The 20,867-nt window shown below is 41.3% G+C and overlaps 2 protein-coding genes across 3 annotated transcripts; one reads left to right on the top strand and one right to left on the bottom strand.

The window, feature by feature from the left end:
* Positions 1 to 383: 383 nt before the first annotated feature.
* Positions 384 to 5,095, bottom strand: LOC124082566 (T-cell surface glycoprotein CD1b-like). Its single transcript, XM_046429015.2, has 6 exons — positions 4,810 to 5,095; positions 4,247 to 4,513; positions 3,343 to 3,615; positions 2,870 to 3,148; positions 2,546 to 2,639; positions 384 to 1,914 (listed from the first exon to the last, which is right to left on the bottom strand). Exons 1-6 carry the CDS (start codon positions 5,048 to 5,050, stop codon positions 1,893 to 1,895), a joined length of 1,176 nt encoding a protein of 391 aa, XP_046284971.1. The 5' UTR covers positions 5,051 to 5,095; the 3' UTR covers positions 384 to 1,892.
* Positions 5,096 to 17,116: 12,021 nt separating this feature from the next.
* On the top strand, positions 17,117 to 20,597 carry LOC124082564 (T-cell surface glycoprotein CD1b). 2 transcript variants are annotated; one of them, XM_046429012.1, is made up of 6 exons: positions 17,117 to 17,270; positions 17,551 to 17,817; positions 18,446 to 18,721; positions 19,080 to 19,193; positions 19,437 to 19,530; positions 20,181 to 20,597. In XM_046429012.1, the coding sequence occupies exons 1-6, from the start codon at positions 17,162 to 17,164 to the stop codon at positions 20,197 to 20,199; spliced, it is 879 nt and encodes a 292-aa protein (XP_046284968.1). In that variant the 5' UTR covers positions 17,117 to 17,161; the 3' UTR covers positions 20,200 to 20,597. The 2 variants fall into 2 exon arrangements, with proteins under 2 accessions (XP_046284968.1, XP_046284967.1); XM_046429011.1 differs by having other exon boundaries at positions 18,915 to 19,193.
* Positions 20,598 to 20,867: the final 270 nt, after the last annotated feature.

Below are 20,867 nucleotides of genomic sequence, written 5' to 3'. Positions count from 1 at the left end.
AGATTGAGCTATAAATACAAATCTAGTAGTAAATTATATTAAAATAAATATCCTGAATATTTAAATGACAAATACTATGAAAGTGAGTAGGAAATGACTTAGTATTATCTGTATTGTATTCACAAGAGAAGTATAAGAAATGAAACTAAAGAGAAGGCTTAGAGTTAAGAAGATGGAAAAGCTCATAAATGAAAACACTAACCCTGAGGTACCCAATCAGGCCCTACCAAGTCCTGAAAACACCACCTCACTGGCACGGAAACATTAAAAGAAGAAACACATCATAAGGAAGATGTAGCATTTGTAAATATTTAGTCATTGATAGGATATTCTCTAAAATACGAAGCCAACGATATTATATTAAAAAAGAGATTAAAAATGTATAATTTTGGTGGAGAATTTTATTCACATACCTGTGTGAATGATAGAAAAAGCAAATTGCTGAATATGTATTAGATGTGCACAACACAATTAATAGACCGTGACCTAACTGATGTATTCAGAATTCAACTTTTTAACACCAGAACCAGAATTCTCTTCCAATAAACATGAACACTTCTATTGAAAATGATGTTTATTTATGAAACAATATGAGCAAATTTCAGAGTGAAAACTCACAAAATATTATTGCTGATACAATAGCAATGATATTCCTGGCAAATCCCCACACTACCTGAAATTTCAGAAATATAATTTCTAAATAACATGTTCATAATGAAAAATTAGAAAATATATTGAACTGACCAAGATGACACAGTACTTCAAGCCTCCTGACATGCACTAAAGCCCTGTTTCAATAGAATTCTTAGACTTTAAATACAGCAAATATGGGAGAATAAGTTACTTAACAATTTTCACCAAGAAATTAGAACAATGAATGCAAATTAATCCTCAAAGAAGTACAAGGAAAAAATTGCATGATTTGGATGAGTTGTACAAAATATTTGAAACTTATCAAATATGAAGAAAAAGAAAATTCCAAATATACAATAAAGAAGAGCTAGAAACATTCTCAAAAACTGGTCACAAATCCCAGCTTGGGAGGTTGAGGCAGGAGGATCACAAGTTCAAAGGCAGAGTCATCAACTTAACCAGGCGCTTAGGTAATTGAGGAAGACCCTGTCTCAAAAAATGGGGGTAAGGGTGCAGGGGATGTGACTCAGTGCTTAAAGCATCCCTGAGTTCATTCCCTGGTGGGGGAAAAAAAGAAAAAGAAAAACTGGCCACTAAATTTAATGCTTTTCTATTAAAAACAAAACAAAAAAAAACAAAAAAAAACTCCCAACACATGACTGCACTGGTGAATTCCACTAAATCTACACAAATAATGCAAACAAAAGTAGGCACATACAAATTGTCCCACACACTGGGGGGGGGGAACCACAACCATTTTCATTTCATTTTATTTAGTCAAAAAATCCTTAATACCAATACGTAATAAGAACAATGAAAAAATTAGATGAACATAAACAGATGTAAAATCCACAACAAAGCAATGTAAAAGTGAATCCATGTGTATATATTACATGCAAAACAAGTGGGTTACAGAGGCATAATTTTGTTTTGCCATTTCAAGTTCATTAAGTGTGAGGCATATATTAATGGAATAAAAATTCTTAAAATTCCTATTAAATTCATAGTATGTTCTTAACGAATGATGAAGTTCGGGAGGAGTACTACGTTTGATAGCATCTCCAAATAAATTCACAGTTCTTAATTGTTTTTCTGCTTGTATATAAATTGTGACTATCTTACAAACGATGGGGAAAATGCTTTGATCAATATCAATGATTACTTGATACAATGTAATAAGGTTGACTCCTGGGATGACATCCTAAGTTTCTAGATTTCTTGGCACTTATTCCGAATGGGAGAGAAGACATGATGAGAGCTCACTGGATGTCCTGATACGACCTGTCAAGAAAGCCAGAACAAGTTGTGTCTAAGACATGTGTGTATGTCCTCACTTATAGGAGAACTATTCACCATAGCCAAAAGTGGAAATGGTCCAACATCCAGTAATGAATAAATGGCTAAAAAAATGTGGTGTGTACTCATGGAATAAAATGTTATACCACCTAAAGAAAGAAGGGAATTCTGATAGGCTACAACAAAACTGAATACTTATTGCTAAGTGAGATAAATCAGTCACGAATGACAATTACTATACGCTTCCAATTATGGGAGTTACACAGGGTCGTCAAATTCATAGAGATGGAAAGTGAAGGGGCCACAAACAAGTTGCGGGACAGGGAACAGAGAAGCTTTTCTGAGTGCAAAGTGAGTTTCCACTATGCGGAAGAAAAAGGTTTGGGAGAAGGATGAAGGTGGTGGATGCAAAGTATGGAAATGCATTTAACACGCTTAGAAATGGTAACGATGGTACATCTTGTGTGATTTTTACTGCAATTTTTAAAATTTAAGCAGGTAGCAGGAGTGAAGAGGAAGTTCAGGTGGAAAGAAGGAGGTTTTGTGCTACAGGTAGATGACAGGAGAAAACAGTGGGAGCACCCACAGAGAAGGAAGACTAAGGAAATAAACTCACCTGCGCCTCCAGAACCACAATGCAAGCCCCAGAAAAATGAGCGCACAGGGCACTATAATTGCCAAAATGACCAAGCCAATGGAGAGGGGGTGTCCTGTGAATGGGGAGAGAGCACAGGGGATAATGTCCCTTCAAGTCCCGTACATTCACCCCTTCCCTTCCCTTGTGTAACTCCACAGCCTTCATTCTCTAAAGTCCCTTTGTCCACTCTTCTCTCCTGCTCCCTGTCCCCAGCCCCCCACCAACCATTCTCTTTTCCCCTCAACCTTCCAATCCTCCCTCTGTGCTTGAGCACCACCTCCCCCATCTGCACCCCTTTCTCACCCCAGTGGAGGACGAGGTCCTGCCCTCCTAGGCTGCTGTGCTTCACCCTGCAGGCCAAGCCAGCTGTGTCCCCAGATGCCACATCCAGGGTTGCTTGGAGATACCACGTGCCATCTGCATTGGGCAGGAAGTCACTTCTCTGGGTTCCCTCCTGCTCCTGCTCACCTCGCATCCACATCACCCACATGTGTTTGGGGTAGAAGCCAGAGACATGGCACACCAGCAGCATGCGGTCAGGCCCAGGACTGGGGCCACTAGACAGCCAGGCCTCAGGCTTCACTGGGACAGGAAAGGGAAGGAAGGAAGGGTGTCACATTATGACACTAACCCAGAGCACAGGGACCCATACACCCATCTCTATCTCTACTCATTTGGAAATGAAAACAGTTACCCATGAAGCCCCCCTTCTTCTTTGGGTACACTCCTACTCCTGGGCTGAAGAGGCAGGGACAGTGACACCCAGCAGGACCTACCTTGCCTCTGCAGGTCTGCCTTCCCTGCTTCCAGGACGCTCAGGAGATATTGGGGGCAGGTTTCTAACAGCAGCTTCTCCACTGTTTCGCAGATACCTTTGTACTTCGTGATCACTGTGCAGAATTTCTGTGCCCTGAGGTCACCTTCTGTGGAGGGCCAACCTGTCTTGAAGCTCAGGAAATCCATTCCTTTTAAAGACCCCCTCAGGAAGCCCATGATGGTTCCCCCTGAGCGCAGCTCACAGCCTGCTAAGCCCTGGATCTCAAAAGGGTCTGTGTGGAAGGAAAACAGAAAAGTTACTGAGTAGCAAACATGGAAAGGGATGTGGGGAGGACCCAGGATAGTTGATTCTGGGTGAGGAAAAAAAAATCTGGAAAGTGAAATGAAGAGCCTAAATAATCATACCATTTGGAGATTTTCAGGAGGAAAGCACTGAGGACAAGTATGAATATTGTGAACAGGGTAAGCATCTGTGTAAAGTAGACCTTGGGTACAGGAGAGGGGAGAGACAGAGGGTAAGGAAGAGTGTCAAGCAGTCCCCAGCACAGCTTTCAAAGGAAACCAGAGCTTCACATGGAGAGGAGAAGGCTGAATGGATGGATAGGAAGAGGAGGCACACTTTATGTCTCTCAGGACAAAGAGGAAAGGAAGGAGCAAGTATCACAGGAGACATACCTGGGGCTGGTCACAGAGCAGACCTGTCATATCTAGCAGAGACAGATGCACAGGCAGCAAGATATGAAATATTTTGTGGAGGTGTGGAGTCCGAGAAGGAGCCTACTCTAAGAGGTGTGTGCATGCAGCTGGGTGAAGAAAGGAGGATGGGGAAGGAGCAGAGGGAGCAGTCCTTTGGAGCTGGAGCTAAAGTCCCTAACATCCCCCAGGTGTGAGGACGGAACTTACACTCCAAATGGAACTCCCTGACATGATCCTGCACTTCACTGGTGAAAACAGAGAAGTAGACTCGGAAGATCTCCTCCAGCATCAGAATGGCCTCGTCACTGAAGTTGCCCTTGGCCCAGGGTTTCAGGAAGACGGCAGTGCCTGCCTCACTATCCCAGCCATGAATCTGCAGATCTTCCAACCAGCCTGAGGCTTGGTTCTGTGACCAGGTGCTGTTGACAAAGGATGAGATTTGGATGGCGTGGAATGAGGTCGGCCCCTGGGAGGCTGTGAAGAAAGGAAGGAAAGATAATGAAGAGAAAGGGAGAGGCAGGAGGGAAAGAGAAAGCATGTGTACTGAAAAGATGCAGGAACAGAGATCCCAGGGTCTGCAGATGCACATCGCCTGACACATTTGAGAGCCCCAGGGCCTCAGGCTGCAGCCCCACCTCCAGCAGGTGGATCAGGGCTGGAGTCAGGAGGGGGCAGGACCTCAGCATCCAGGTGCACCTGGGCAAGTGCAGCCTGGTTTCTACCTGGCCCTCCAACACTGGACCATCAGGAGTCGCCAGTGTTAGTCTTACCTTCCTGATTGCCACCACCTGGGAAGAGAACTGCTAGCAACACAAGTAGCAGGAGCAGCATTTCACTGAGAGAGGACCTCTGACTCTCAGCTGGTGTTTGATCTCTCATTTCTGAAACCCTGGATGTCAGCACTTGGTAGTGACTTCCTCTCTTCCAACTGACAGATCTCTTCCTTATACCAATTGATTGGAGAAGAAGTGTGCCGCCCTCAGTCCTTGGGACTCCTACTCCACCTCTCATTTCCTCCTGTCACCCTGACTTCTAGCCTTACTGTCACCTCCCTGTCTTTCCGCTTCTCTCCAGGTCCACAGCTTCCTTGAGCTAAGCTCAGAAAAACCCCTAAGTGATTTTGAGAGTTCGCTTTATCTCCCTATTTGTAAGTCTGTAAATTGAGGAAGTAACAGTAAGGAATTTCTCAGTTGCCCCTGTGCTGGGAAGGACCCTTCTGGTTTATCCACCCAACTCAGCCTCTCTCCTTTCCATGTCCCTGTCTCTGGGAATGTCATTATTCCTTCCCTGTATTAGCAGTGTCTCCCTTTCCCTGTGCCATCCTCCTTGTCTGGCCGCCCTAGTTCACATTCATATTTCTGATGTTCTATTTTCATATCTTGACTCCAACTTTGTCAACCTCTTTGAATTTCCCACTGTATCTGTAAAATCAGCCAGTCTACCAGAGTCTTGGGAGGAAAAAAAAATCAATAGACATAATATACAACAATTAGACCAGAAACCTGAAAAATGAAGACAAAGACAAACATCTCTCTTATTTTATCTTCCTTTTTTTATTCACCAAACAGAATACAAAGAAATGAACATGAAACCACTGAAAAAATCTCTCAAGTAAATATGTCATTCAAGTAAAAGATCAGTCAAGTAAAACTTTCATGAAAACCTACAACAGAAACAGCAGAATGATGGGAGTTCCAGCATAGAGCACACCTGGCCCAAAGCAAAATATAAAACACTGTGAGGCTGGGGAGGCTTTCTCTGTTACAGTGTCCCTTCAGGGTTTCTTATTATTGTTTGTTTTTCAACTTCACACACTCCAGTCCTTGCTTGGGTTCTTTTTTGTTTTGTTTTGTTAGTTGTATTTGGACACAATACGTTTATTTTATTTATTTTTACGTGGTGCTGAGGATCCATCCCAGGGCCCCACATTTGCTAAGTGAGCACTCTACCACTGAGCCCCAACCCCAGCCCCTGCTTTGGTTCTTTTTCTACAAGTGTATTTTACCCTATCCTCAGTCCTGGACCAGTACGTGAAAGCAGACAGACCATGCTCACTAAGCCTTTGAGGCACAGCAATAGGAATGGAAAGTAGAAGGAAGAGAAAATAATGAGTGAGAACACAGGTACCAAGAGGCTGAGTGCAATTGGAATCCTTTGTCCTCTTGTACGCTGAACCCTGCATTCCCTGTGTGTGTTCTGATGAGAAATGTCTGTTCAGATCATTTCCTCAGCTTGAATTGTGTTCTTGAATTTGGGGAATTTCATACATATTTTAGATATTAGTCTTTTTCAGATGATAGTGGGCAAATGTTTTCTCCTGTTCTGTAGGATGTCTTTTCACTCTGTTATTCCTTTGCTGTGTAGCAACCTCCTAGTGTGACAGAATCCTCTGTGTCAAGTTTGGTTTTTGGTGACAAGGCTTTCAGCTTCCCATCCCCAAATTCTTGCCTATACTAATGTCCCCAAGTGTCCCCCCTATATTGTCTTCTAGCAGTTTCATCAGTTTCATAGCTTCAGGTATTATATTTAGGCTTTTAATGCACTTTGATTTTTTTTTTTTAATTAGGGCATGAGATTTGGGTGAGGTTTTCTTCTTCTATGTATGGACGGACCTCCATTTTCCCCAGAACTGATTATCAAAGAGACTATCCTTTCTCAATTGTGTGATTTCGCTGCCTTTGTTGAGACTCAATTTACTGAAGATGTATGTTTGTATTTCTGGGATCTCTATTCCGACATATGGAGTATGTTCTATTTTAAGCTGGTCTCATTCTACTTTCAGTCCATTTGTCTGTAAAAAAAAAAATTGAGTGACTTTTATGCATGTGATCAAAGGATCATTTATGACTGCTTATCTAAGGATTCACTGCTGTTTTAGTTACTGTGTCCTATCTGAAGGTAATGCAAATTTGACCATAGCTGTTTTAGAGAGAAACATAATTTATTGAAAAGAGAAGAGGTTGTTAGTGGCATTGTCCCCAATGATCAACCGATTGGGTTCACATAACATGTCCAACATTTCCAATGAAGCTCCTTTGCAAGTGGTAAACAAAATTTCGGAATTCTGAGGGACAGTCATAAACCCCAAAGTTTTACAATAAGATTAGTTTATTTCTAACTATTAGTTATTATCACTATAAGGAATAATGATGAATTTCCCACAGTGATTTGCCAGTTCTTCATTGGAAAGTTCTGGGTTAGTGTCCTTTATTTTCACAAGCCTGAGAAAAGATCAGAGGGTTGTCATGAGCTGTCCCAGACCCAGTGGTTGATAATCAGTTGTGCCATTGTTGACCCTGCAGTGAGCCGGCAATGAGATCATCAGAACAAAGTCAAGGAAGAAGAGTGACAAATAAACCCACAGTCAAGATCACAGCAATTTAAAAAGTTTTTACGTTTCATGTAATATTTTCAGGCACCCAGTGTTCAGCTTACTCTGTGTACTTCAGGTTCACTTGTGTGAATAGGTTTTAAGAATGAAGGGGTAAGGTATTGTCCTTGACCCTGAGAGGGATTGGAATGAGTGCCTGCAAGGTCTGTGCACACACAAGCACAGACGCTCTGAGAAGCAAGAGGTACCAGGGACAGGGCCAGCGCTTGCCCATCTAAGACACACTCATACCACTGTTGCTACCACCATGAACAAACCAGCTAGGCTTCAAACTTGGCTCAGGGAACCAACACATTTGCCAGGATACTCTATTCAATGAGGACTCCTCCCTTCAAAAGAACCTGAGTTGGAAAAATATTTGAAAATTCAAATTTGTAGCTATCCTAATCCAGGATGCCCTAGACACAGGGCCATAACAAACGTTTGCAATAATAAAAATTTCTGTGAGGAGCTGGAGTTGTAGCTCAGTGATAGAGCACCTGCCTTGCAAGTGTGAGGCACTGGGTTCTATAGTAGAACCACATAAAAACAAATAAAGGCATTGAGTCCATATACAACTAAAAAAAATGTTCTGTGAGAATAGAAATTAATAAGTGAAAATGGATCCCTGTTTTCTGAATCACCAATAAACTATATGTCAATAAATATCCTAAAATCCTGCCCCAAAGCAAAGGAGATGATTATCTCTATGCAGAAGAGCATTTAACAAAGTTCCAAGTTTTTTTCTTGAAAACAACTCTCTCCACAGTAAGATATAGAAGGGAATTTCCTCAACATAATAAAAGACATCTATGGAAATCTCACATTTTCATTGGGGAAAGTTGAACATTTAGCTTCCAGAGATCTAGTAGAAGACAAGGTTGCCCTCACTCACCACTTCTAGTAACAAAGCACTAGAAATCCTAGAAAAAGCAATAAGGCAACAAAAATAAATAAAAGCACCTAAATCTGAAGGAAAAATTTCAAAACATCACTGCTTTAGCATAGGATCCTGTCGACAGTGGATCCCAAACATTTAGAACAAATAAATGAATTCAGTGAAACTGCAGAATACAAAGCATAGAAAAAAGGAGCATTTTATACACAAACAAAAAACTACCCACACAAAAAATGAAAAATAAAATCTCATGTATCATAGTATTAAAAACAAAACTTTACAAAAAAAGAAACAGGATGTGAAAGATTCGTAGGCTGAACACCATGAACATTAAGTAAAGAGGACTCAAGCAAATGGCAAGATATCCCTTGCTCATGGATTAAAAGAATATTGTTAAAAACTTTCATATTACTCAAAGTGATCTATAGATTCTAATCAATACCTATCAAACAAATGATCTAGAAAAGTCAGAATCAAGTCCAGGAAAGAAAAATAAAGTCAGAGTCATCACTCCACCTGATTTTAAATGTTCCAGGAGATGGATATGTTTTACTTGATTATACCATGTTTGTGTATGCATTGAAACATCACATCATACTCCATTAATACGTACAACTTTTCTGCTTTTAATGTATCAGTGAAAAAATAAATATAACTTAAATGAATAAATACACTATTGTGGCAAAGCTATATATTAATCAAAACAGTAAGGTACTACCATAAAAAAGGCACATACCATGGGTACAGAATGAGGAGCAACATAACACAAACATGTTCGGTAAACTAATTTTCCACAAGGGTGCCAAGAGTACATGATTAGGAAAGGATAGTATCTTTAATAAATGGTCCTGGGAAAACTGCATTTCCATACACAAAATAGCTACCTGGACTCACATTTCACCATTCAAAATAGATTGAAGGAATAATTCCTGAAACCATAAAATTCCTACAGGAAAAGAAAAGGGAAGAATCCTTGACATTGGCATTGGCATTGAGTTTTTGAATCACCACAAAAACTCAATCTCCAACACAAAAGATAAATAAATAAGACTATATCAAACTAAAAACATTCTCCACAAGAGAGAAAACAATCAACAAAATACTTTATATAACCTATATAACCACAAAATACTTGCAAAGTGTATATCTAATAAGTTTTTAACACCCAACATATATAAAGAACTCACACAACTCAACTACAGAAAAGCCAATATCCTGTTTTAAAAATGGACAAAGATAGACAAACTCTAGATAGGGCAGAGGGGTTGGAAGAGAAGGGAGGGAGCACGGGGTTATTAATGATGGTGTAATGTGATGATCAGTATTATCCAGAGTACAGGTATGAAGACATGAATTGGTGTGAATATACTTTATATACAACCAAAGATATGAAAAATTGTGCTCTATATGTGTAATAAGAATGGCAATGCATTCCGCTGTCATATATAAATTAAAAAAAAAGACTTGAATGACATTTTCTTTTTCAAAGAGCATAGAAATGGCCAGTAGATATATGACAAGATTCTCAAAATCATTAGTCACCAAGGAAGTGAAAATTGAAACTACAAGGAGATATCACCTCGTACCTGTCCGAGGGGAATATCATCGGAAAGACAAGGGATAGCAAGCATTACTGAAGGTGTGCAAAAATGAGAAGCCCTGTGCATGGTTGGCAGGAACGTCTCTTGGTGCAGCCACTATGGAATATAGCATAGAGATTCCTAGGTAAATTTAAAAGGGAATTGCCAGAGGACCAGTTTCCAACTATATACCTAAAGGAGATGAAATCAGTATCTTATAAAGTTATCTGCAGTCTCATATTCATTGCACAATTATTGACAGTAGCCAAGATACAGAAATAACAAAACAAACACAGAAACAACCAAAGTGTCCATCAACAGAAAAACGGCGAAAGAAGCATGTGTTTGAATATTCTTCAACTTTAAAGAAAAGAAAAAGAAGAAGAAAAAGGAGATCATGTCATTTGCCACCATATAGAATACATAAAGAGAATTAAAGAGCAGTGACCAGGAAAGGAGAGAAAGGAAAGAAAATGGGGAGATGTAGGTTTTATTCATTCTGTATCAAATATGAAGAATGAATAAGTGCCAAGATCTTATGTATAATCAATATAGTCACATTATAATATTATAATACTAGAATATAATATTGACTATACTCAATATTATTAATATTGTTAGATTTAGAATATTTGCTAAAAGAGCATATTTTAGATAGTCTTTCCAAAAATCAGTCAATCAATAATAATTCATTGTGGGATGATTGATTTAGTAATTTGCTATGTAATAATTTCACTTTTTATATCTCTATATGTAAGAGAACAATGGAGACAGAAGCAAGGTGCAGAGGCAGAATAGCAGAATGGCCTCTTGCCCGAGCTGCTGGTTTTGTTAATATCCATAGGTTACATTAGGTCACTGGCATCAGTAAGACATTATTGCTCATTGTGTCATTTAGTCAAGTTACAGAGTTAGCGACATTATGCAGCTTATTGATCAGTCACTTACTATAGTTGCAATGTGCTGTTAGGAACCTTGTGTAGCTTTCAAGAAAGTCCTTTGTTTAAGTTACTGTTATGTGGACAGGTCCAGGCACAGTAGAGCTTGGTGAAACATGTGGTTGTCTAACAAGAGAGTTTCTTTATTCCCAGAAACTGTGTGCCTGAGATAAAGGTCCAGGCAAATAAGACTCTAGCCCAGAGCCTCCTCATGAAGGGCATCGCCACAGCAGCTAGGCATTGCACATGCATTAGTCCATCTTATTAGTTTCTGGGAGAAACTACAGAATATTACAACCATGGGAAATAGGGTACCTGTTACCCCCAGGAGTTTGCTCACCAGAGGAATGCTGTCCTGTACATTTCCACAGCCAGACATATATATGTTAAAGCAATGTGTTGTATACCTTAATTACACATGATAAAAAGTTTTTAAATAAAAATAAATTTCATAATTCATCTTCATACATACAAAATATCTATTATTTTCTGAATTATCAACCCTTGGTCAGTTTGTGATTACCAACTAAAATGCCAATGTGAAGCCACATGGTAAAGAGGGACTATTGATTTTTAATGCATAATTTCATACAGTCTTTTTTTAAATATATTTTTTAGATGTATAGACCTTTATTTTATTTGTTTACTTATATGTGGTGCTGAGAATCAAACCCAGTGCCTCACACATGCTAGGCAAGTGCTCTATCACTGAGCCACAGTCTCAGCCCCTTAATGAATGATTTCATATATGCAAAGAGAGAGAAAGTAGTATAAAGAACTGACTTTTCTTATATAAGTTTGAAAATATTATCAACTCATAATTGAAGGAAATTTTATATATCATGTTTCATTCATGAATTGTTCAACACATGTTTCTAAAATGTAAAGATTATTCTTTTAAGTATAACAAAAATTGCCTTATAGTACTTAAAAATTAAAATTCTCTCATTATCATTAAATAGCTAATTACCACAAAATTTCCCCACTGTCTCATGAGTTATATTTTTTTTACAATTTATTTATTGAGCTAGAATAAAATTAAGACCATGCCTTGATATTAGCTGATATATCTCATGAATCTTTTTAACCTTTTATTTTCTCCACTCATTTTAAAATAGGAAAATATGATTTCAAAATCCCATTCCAAGACCTAGGTTAGTTTGTTTTTCTAGATCTTCTCAAAGAAAAAAGAAAATACTATGATGTTTTTAGGGTAAATATCATCATCAACCCCCTAGTTTTACTCAACCATCTCACATCTACTTTTCTCCCACACAGAAATTCCTAGTTCCCAATGAATTTACCTAGTAACATGTCATAACATACTCACTACATCCCACAAATGCCCACATGTCAGACTTAAAAAAACGTAAACACGACCACCAAAGTGATTACTGAAAACTACTATTATTTCAGTAACTGATAGTTACTGAAAATTAATTTTTTTGACCCTAGAGTATATTTCCCTAGAAGGTAAAGTAAAATAGCCTACTTTAAATCTACTTCAGATAGCCCCTGGCTCCGAGGAATGGCATCAACTTGGGTAGTGTTCTCGTTCAATTTATATTTTGCTTCAATTTTTACAAATCGATGTTTTGTTCAGTAATTTTGACAAAATTTACACTTGGAGCAGGATTTCCAGAATAGCAGGGCAATGAACAGAATATCCTTTGCCCCAAACTCAGGGATAATACAGGATAAAATTCCCAAAATAAAATACCTTGGCATCCGGAAATGAGTGAGGGCGACAACAAATTGAGAAGAGCTTGCTCAAAAACAAGGACCCGAGGCTCCCTGAGAACAGTGGGGGCTGCACAACTTAACATGGGGAAGCGCCTGCCCTTTCCCTGGCCAGACAGTCTACTGGGCTGAGGATCAGCAGTCCTGCTGCCACGGAAGGGTAGACCCCACTTGGAACTCCATAGACAGGCTCCACGCCCGGAAAGCTTGTTGAGACAATAGCCACAGGTGGTTAAAAAGCCAAAGGTCAGCCTCCCAGCTGCTAGAGGCTGCAGAACTGGAGGGAGAGAAGGACCGGGCAGGGCTGAGCAAAGATACCTGGGAGAGGAGACAGGCATAGTGGACTCTGATAGGTGTCCATTTGTTTGCAGGGGTCTGGAGGGCTGCACACAGGCTGAGGAAGGTCCAAAGAGGGACAGTTATCAAGCTCTCCTGGTTACACACGAGGACTTGCACAAAGAGAAAGCACAAGCCAGGACAGATTTGCCAGCTGCTCAGATTATGTGTGTGCCTCAAACACCAGCAAAAGGCAGAAGCTTTACTAGCTTCAGGTGATAGGCACAGTCACTCATTCCCTACCATGAAACTACACTGACCCAAGTGCTACTCCTAGTAGACTGGGTAAATAACAACTTATTTTTTCAATAAGTAGGAAAGAGAGGGAAGGAGAAAGGGACTGAAGAAACACTTGTAAACAAACAAACAAAATACTGAGCAGAGACATCAGTAACTACAAATTGCATTGCTATAAGAATTTACAAACTTAATTCAGGCAGATAATTAAACAAAAACAAATAGAAATCACAAAAAATCAGAAGAACCCAAACCAAAACAATGACTTGATTTAAGGTGACCTGTACTAGAAACAAACCAAAGTTTTGTTTGACAAGATGAATTCATGACATGATGAATAACAAATATTTATACATGAAATTCCATTCAGCAATAGAAAGGAACAGGTTCCAATATAATTAGCAACATAGATCCCTTATATCCTTAAGATAAATGGAAAACAAAAATCCAAATATAAAAAAAAATACCTACAATGTATTCCCACCTTAGTAGCTCGGGAAATACATACTCGCAGAGGCACAAAGCAGGAGAGTGGTTGCAAAAGGCCCAACTGGTGTGGTTCTGAACAAAACCAAGTAGAAGGAGTTATGGGATCCTGCATCTGATGGTGGTGTTGTTCATGTGAGGAAATATATTTGTTGAAATGAATAGAACCATATACAATTAAGATTCATGCATTCTACTGAAAATTTTACACTAATAAAGTTGACTTAATAATATTTTTAAAGTGACAAATCATAGACACAGTAAGAAGGACATGGACCTATGGAAAAGAAAACATCCCACGTCAGAGAGAGAAGGTCTCAGCGGTTTTGCCCCCACGAGTTCAGCACCTGTGTGTGACTCTCTGCCAATTCAGTGCTTAGGAAATGCTGTTGAATTAATGAATGGAATCTAAAGGGACTACAGTCTAGCCAAGGCACTCTCAGGACATTCTTGTTGGGAAATTGTCTTCCATAAACATTCAGTAGCCTTGATCTCATCTCAATCTAGAGAACAAATTCAATTGCTCCTTTTTCTTTACCATTTTGGGATATCTATGCCCACATCACATTTCACATGTGACTTTACCATTTTGGGGTATCTATGCCCACATCACATTTCACATTTCTCTCTCTCTCTCTCTGTCTCTGTCTCCCCACCCCGACTCCTTCTTTCTTCCTAACAAACATAAAGCAGTTGTCTCATTATATGTAGTGTTTCAAGAGAGTAAGCTGTGATTTCTCTTAAAGATTTCAGGAGAAGAAGAGGATAGTAAGGGAGGCTGGAACCTCTCAACAAAGTTAACAAACATCAGACATCTACAGAGACATCAATGACTCAAAAGCTACCACAAAGTGTAAAAGAAATATAATGGAAAAATAAAACCAGCACAATAGTCTAACACAGATATGAGGTATTTATGTTTTCCACTGAGCAAATATTACATGTAAGAAAGCGACCTATGCCATGTCCATATACATAAGGAGCTTAAAATAAGGGAAGACTCCCGGTAACTGCAGAACAGGCAAGAAGTGAGGCATGCATGCATTAGTGTCCAGTTGACACTCTATGGGCACAGAGGAGGGAAAAGCTGCTTCCCATTCAAGGGTCCAGAAAAATCTCTGAAGGAACTGGCATCAGGGCTTTGTGGGTTGAGTACAGTAAAAATGGTTAATCGAAGAATGCTATTCAGAGTTTCAGAAAGCAAATTGCCTTATATGTGCAAGTAATTATTAGGTAGAAGGAGGAAAAAAATTAAATGGGAGAGTAGAACGGAGGAAGGAAATTCCTAGCTGTCCCAAGTTCTGAGGCAATGGGGTTCCCATCGCACTGAGGGGGGCATGGTGAGGCATCCCATGGGGTATACTGTCATGAGTTGGTGAGGAACAGAAATGGGAGAAACTCTAGGTATGTTGGAGAAGGTGACTGAGAATAAAGCAGAGTGATTAAGAGAGAAAAGCCAAGACAGGTGACAATGGAATGTAGAACAAGACATTGGGAAAAGATAAGGAAATGTGAAGAACCCATGAGTCCATCTTAAAACAAATTACAAGGATTATCAAAAGTATTAGGGGCACCATTGTTGCTAAGGGGATGAAACTCATGGAAAGGGGTTCACTGTGGATACTGGACACACACTTGGATTGCACCTTAACCCCACCGCTGATTCTACTCCATCCTCTAATTTCCTTACTGAACATGTACATTCTGGGCATGAGCCACATCAGGCATCCTGTTCCAATCACTCTGTTCCTTCTCCTCCCAAGGAATGTTTCCTTGTCTAACTCCAAATCTCATGGTTCTATGTGCCCCTTGTGTCCCACTTTCCTGTTCCTCAAATCCCCCATGATTATTCCTTTCTTACAATTCTTTCTGCATCAGGCATCACCAAACTTTCCTCTTAGGACCAAGACCACCTGCTCACATTTCCAACTCCCATTTCCCTGACCCCAGCAGAGGGTCATGTCCTGGCCTGCTGGGCTGCTAGCTTCACTCCACTAGACAGGCCAGCTGCACCATCAGCTAACACACCCAGGATGGCCAAAGACAGTTTTAGTCAGCTTTGCTTTCCCATGACCAAGAGAACAGAGAAGAAAACTAAGAGCAGGGAAAGTTTATTTGGGGCTCACAGTTCCAGAGGTTTAGTCCATGTCTGACTGAGTCCACTGTTCTTGGTCAAGTGAGGCAGCAGCACATCATGGTGGAAAGGCCCAGAGGATGAAAGCCATTCAGCTTGTGCTGGAGTCTGGAAGCAAAGACAGGGAAGGGAATAGGGGCCACAGGGAAATGCACCCTTCCAGGACATGCCTCCAAACCCACCTCCCCCAGCCCTGCCCCACCTGCCTGCAGTTACCACCCAGTCCCATGCATTCAAACCAACATGGATCCATTAGGTTACAGTTCCCGTGATCCAGTCATTTTACTTTAGACTATTCCTACATTAAGAGAGGAGACTCAGCATCATCTCATGTCTGTAACAGAAACCATGTCACATCAGCATCAGGGAGAAGATAATTTTGTTTAATGCCCCATTGCTGCTGCTCACCCCACATGCACATCACCTAAACAAGCTTTGGACAGAAACCAGAGACATTGCAAATGAGCAATAGTCAGTCACCTGAGGACTGGGTGAAAGGACAGCCAGGAATCTGGACTCACTGCAGAGAGCACAAAAGAGATTCATATGCGAGGACTTATGCAGAGCTAGGAAAACATTATTCATTTAATATGCAAAATTATATATTTTCCTCTCTGGTAAACTTATATCAGGCAAACTTCATTATGCCCTTTTCTTTGTCCTTTTTAACCAGTGTGATATAAAGGGTCAAGACTTCCATTTAAATATCTTATGGGATAGGGGATGCATGACCTAAAGTATCCTCTTGAGGCACCAGGGACAGCTGATACTTGTATTCTCATGAATGACACTAGTAACTTGTCAAGTTTGTGCAGAAGGTGACCACTTATCTTGGACAAAATAATCAACTCTAGAAGGTCTGGTTCAAGCAATGAGTCCAAAGGTTGCCTCCAGAGACATTGTCCCCAGGATTGGGACAGAGGCTGGCTTTGATGCAACCGGCAATCCGAGTAATAGAAAAGGACCTCTGGAGAGCAGAAATTAGATTGGAAAGGGCTAATGACAATGAGAGAAGGCAGTGGGAGGCTGAGAGCCTGAGTTCGTCTGATGAAGGAATCATTCCAGATTAAAGAAGATTGGAAGTTGATCAATTGTTCAGTATTCTCCTCTGATGGACAGATATGTAAATAAAGGATTAAGGATATGAAGTGACCTTTCAGAATCATGCAGGGATGTTTCTGAGCTCATCTGAAAGAAGCTGAGGCCCTGGAGAGAAGCTGGAACCCTTGGAGGTGAGACTGTGTCTGAGAGCTCAGGGCTGCAGGGGAAACGAGAGGTGGAGGGGGAGTTTCGGGGCCGTGGGAGGCACGTTTCTCTTCTGACATACACTTTGTATGAGGAAGAAATTTGACAGTTGAAAGAGAGGAAGTCACTACTGAGTGCTGAGAAAAAGGGTTGCTGACATGAGAGATCAAACACCAGCTGGGAGTCAGAGGTCCTCTGGCAGAGAAATTCTGCTCCTGCTACTTCTACTGCTAGCAGTTCTCTTCTCAGGTGGTGACAATCAGGAAGGTAAGCAGCAACCTAAAGTGGTACAGAGGGTTTGTTTGAAAGCAGGTTGCACTTGCCCAGGTGCACCTGGACTCTGAGGCCCTGCCCTCTCCTGACTCCAGCCTTCTTCCACCTGCTGGAGGTGGGGCTGCAGCCTGAGGCCCTGGGGCTCTCAAATGTGTCAGGTGTTAAGTTTCTGCAAACCCTGGGATCTTGGTTCCTGCATCTTCCCACTATCCATGTTTTTTCTTTCCCTCTATTTTCTCTCCTTCACTTAAGTCTTTTCTGGTTTTCTTCACAGCCTACCAAGGGCCGACCTCATTCCATGTCATGCAAATCTCATCCTTTGCCAACAGCACCTGGACCCTGAATCGTGGCTCAGGCTGGTTGGAAGATCTGCAGATTCATGGCTGGGATAGTGACACAGGCACTGCTATATTCCTGAAGCCCTGGTCTAAGGGCAACCTCAGTGATGAGGAGGTCACAGAGCTGGAGGAGATCTTCCGAGTCTACTTCTTTGGAATTACCAGGGAAGTGCAGGAACGAATCAGTGACCTCCAGTTGGAGTGTGAGTCCAGTCCTCAGAACTGAGGGCTTCCTTTGACTTGCTTACCGGCTTGCTTCTCTGCTCCCTTGGTCCCTCCCCCTCCTCCCTTCTTTACCCAGCTGCATGCACACACTTCTCTAGAGCAGGCTCCCTGTCCGACTCCTCTCCTCCACAAACTCTGATCTGGCTGCGTCCTCACTCCTCTCTGACACATGAATGGCTTTGCTGCATGACCAGCCCCTGGTGTGTCTCTGGTGATACTTTCTCCTTATTTTCCTACTTGTGTCTCAGTGATCTAAAGTGTGGTTCCTTCTCTTATTCACTCTTTCAAACACAGCGAGGTCCATTTCCCTGTGGACTCCTGGTTCCCTTGGGAAATCTGTGATGGTGACTACATAGCACTATTCCTCCCCCTCTGCCTCTCCTCTGTCCTATAACCACATCCCCTTTACCACATCATTGTGCCATTCAGGAGAGGCGCAGGTGTCCCCCATGCTCTACCTCTGAAAGTCTCTAAATGCTGTGATAACTTATTGATTCACATTCCACACTTTTTCCTCACCCAGAATCTGTGTCCTGGGTCCTCCCCACATTGCTTTCTTCTTGTTTGCTGGTTAGTAACTTTTATTTCTGTTTTCCTTCTGCACAGATCCTTTTGAATTCCAGGGCATAGCAGGCTGTGAGCTACAGTCTGGGGGAGCTATCGGGAGTTTCTTGAAGGGGGCTATAAAAGGACTGGATTTACTGAGCATCAATACTACCTGTTGGCCTGCCCCAAGCGGTGGCAGCAGGGCACAGAAAGTCTGTGAATTAATCGCAAATTACAAAGGCATCTTTGACACAATAGAGCACCTGCTCTATAAAACCTGTCCCCGGTTTCTCTTGAGCGTCCTGGAGGCAGGGAAGGTGGACCTCCAGAGACAAGGTGAGTCCAGCCTTTTCCCTTTCAGTTCTCCTTAAATCCCAGAGTAGGCAAGCACCCAGGGAGGAGGAGGGCTTCATCAAGGATTTATTGCATTCCCAAAGGAACAGAGGGGCTTAATGTGCACATCAGTCTGCTTCCATGTGCTCTGGGTCAGCACCAGCAGGTGACACTCTCCCTGCCCCTGTTGTCTTAGTGAAGCCCAAGGCCTGGCTGTCCAGTGGCCCCAGTCCTGAACCTGGCCATGTGCTGCTGGTGTGCCATGTGTCTGGCTTCTACCCAAAGCCCGTGTGGGTGATGTGGATGCGAGGTGAGCAGGAACAGCAGGGCACTCAGCAAGGTGACTTCCTGCCCAACGCAGATGGGACCTGGAACCTCCGAGCAACCCTGGATGTGGCAGCTGGGGAGGCGGCTGGCCTGGCCTGCAGGGTGAAGCACAGCAGCCTAGGGGGACAGGACCTCGTCCTCTACTGGGGTGAGGAAGGGCTGGGGCCCAGCTGGAGGTGGAGGGAGGGGGTGCCCCAGCACAGAGGATGGGCCTGGGAAGGATGGGGAAGAGGAGGAAGAAGGCAGGGGGAGAGGTGGTGGTCAGAGAGGGGAGGGAGGTGAGGAGAACGGACCTCTAGAAAATGAAGGCTGCAGAGCTGGACACAGGGAGGCCAGGGAGTGAATGCATGAGATTCGCAGTGATGGTCTGTGTCCTCCCTCCCCACGGCAGGACGCTCCATCCCCATTGGCCTGGTCATTCTGGCAATTATAGTGCCCACGCTGATCTTCCTGCTGGGCCTTGCGTTATGGTTCTGGAGACGCAGGTGAGTTTCTATTTCCTTACTCTTCCTTTGCTGTCCACTCTCCCACTCTTCCTACCCTGTGTCTATTTAGACTGTGTCAACCTCCACTTTCCACCAGACCTTTCTTCTTAACTCCATCTCCTGCATGGAGCTAATATAAAAATGTGGTAAATGACACATACTACGATTTAATATCTTTACCATTTTTAAGTGTGTTAAGTGCATTCAGATTCTGTGCATCCGTCACCATCATCCACATCCCCAATCTTTTTCATCTTGCAAAATGGAAATTCACTTTCCACCTAAAAACTCTTCTCTGTTCCCTTCCTCCCTACTGGTTGGTGGCCCTTCCACTTTCCATCTCTACCAATTTGACTACCTTCTTCAAGTCTTATAATTGGAATCATGCAGTATTTGTCATTTTGTGACAGGTTTATTGTATTTAGCAGTTTGGCCACATGGTTTATGTATGTTGCAGCATACATCAGAATTTCCTTTCATCTCAAGGTTGAGTAATATTCCACTGTATTGGCACAACGTGCCTTTCCCCATGTATCTACTACTAGACTCCTGGGTTCCTCTACCATTGACTATTGTGAATTATGTCACTACGAATATGGATGTACACACATCTCTTATATTGAGCTCTTTTTTGCTTGTTTTCTTGACAGGTCATATCAGGACATCTAGGGAAGACTTACGATGTCATCTCCCATCTGTGATAAATACATAAAGCCCAGAAATTTCAGATGTCAGCCCAACCTCAATCTCATTATATTTCATGAGATAATCATTGTTTTCATTATATCTGAGTTCTAATAGTTTGCAAGAAAATATCACTATTTGGATATCATCTGAAAAATAATGAGAACTGTACATTTACTTTGAGATTGTATCAGAAATAGAAACTATCCATATTTCATCATTTATTAGGTATATATTCTGCCTTGTTGAATTGACAGTTCTGTCAAGTTAATTTTGTGACTTACATGTAATGATTTTCAAATGATGAAACAAAATTTTGTTTCTGTAACTTACCTTTTTTTGTGAAATCTCTGCAAGTGTGTTGAATACATTCTGTAAAAATATTTTATTTAGTGTCTTACATCTTTGTTCATTTAATTCTTACAATTCTGTTTTCAAACATTGGTGTTAGGGTTTTTTTTTTTTTACTATATGAAGGAAGCCATAAAATGTTTCTTTGTTTTTATTCTCCAGAGTATGAGATGGTTTGTATGGGCTCATTTTTCATTTTTATTTTTTGTAAAGATTTGCTATAATTTACCAGTGAAATTTCAGAAAAATTTTTTGATAGGAAAGTTTTAAATTTCATGTCCATTTTTTTTAAAAACAAACCT

Source organism: Marmota monax, unplaced genomic scaffold (assembly GCF_021218885.2).
Source record: "Marmota monax isolate L192 unplaced genomic scaffold, Marmota_monax_Labrador192_F-V1.1 WCK01_AAM20220418_F8-fsc00145, whole genome shotgun sequence".
Taxonomy (NCBI): Eukaryota; Metazoa; Chordata; class Mammalia; order Rodentia; family Sciuridae; genus Marmota; species Marmota monax.
The sequence above is the reverse complement of the archived record's forward strand: the minus strand, read 5'-3'. Positions and strand labels throughout refer to the sequence as shown.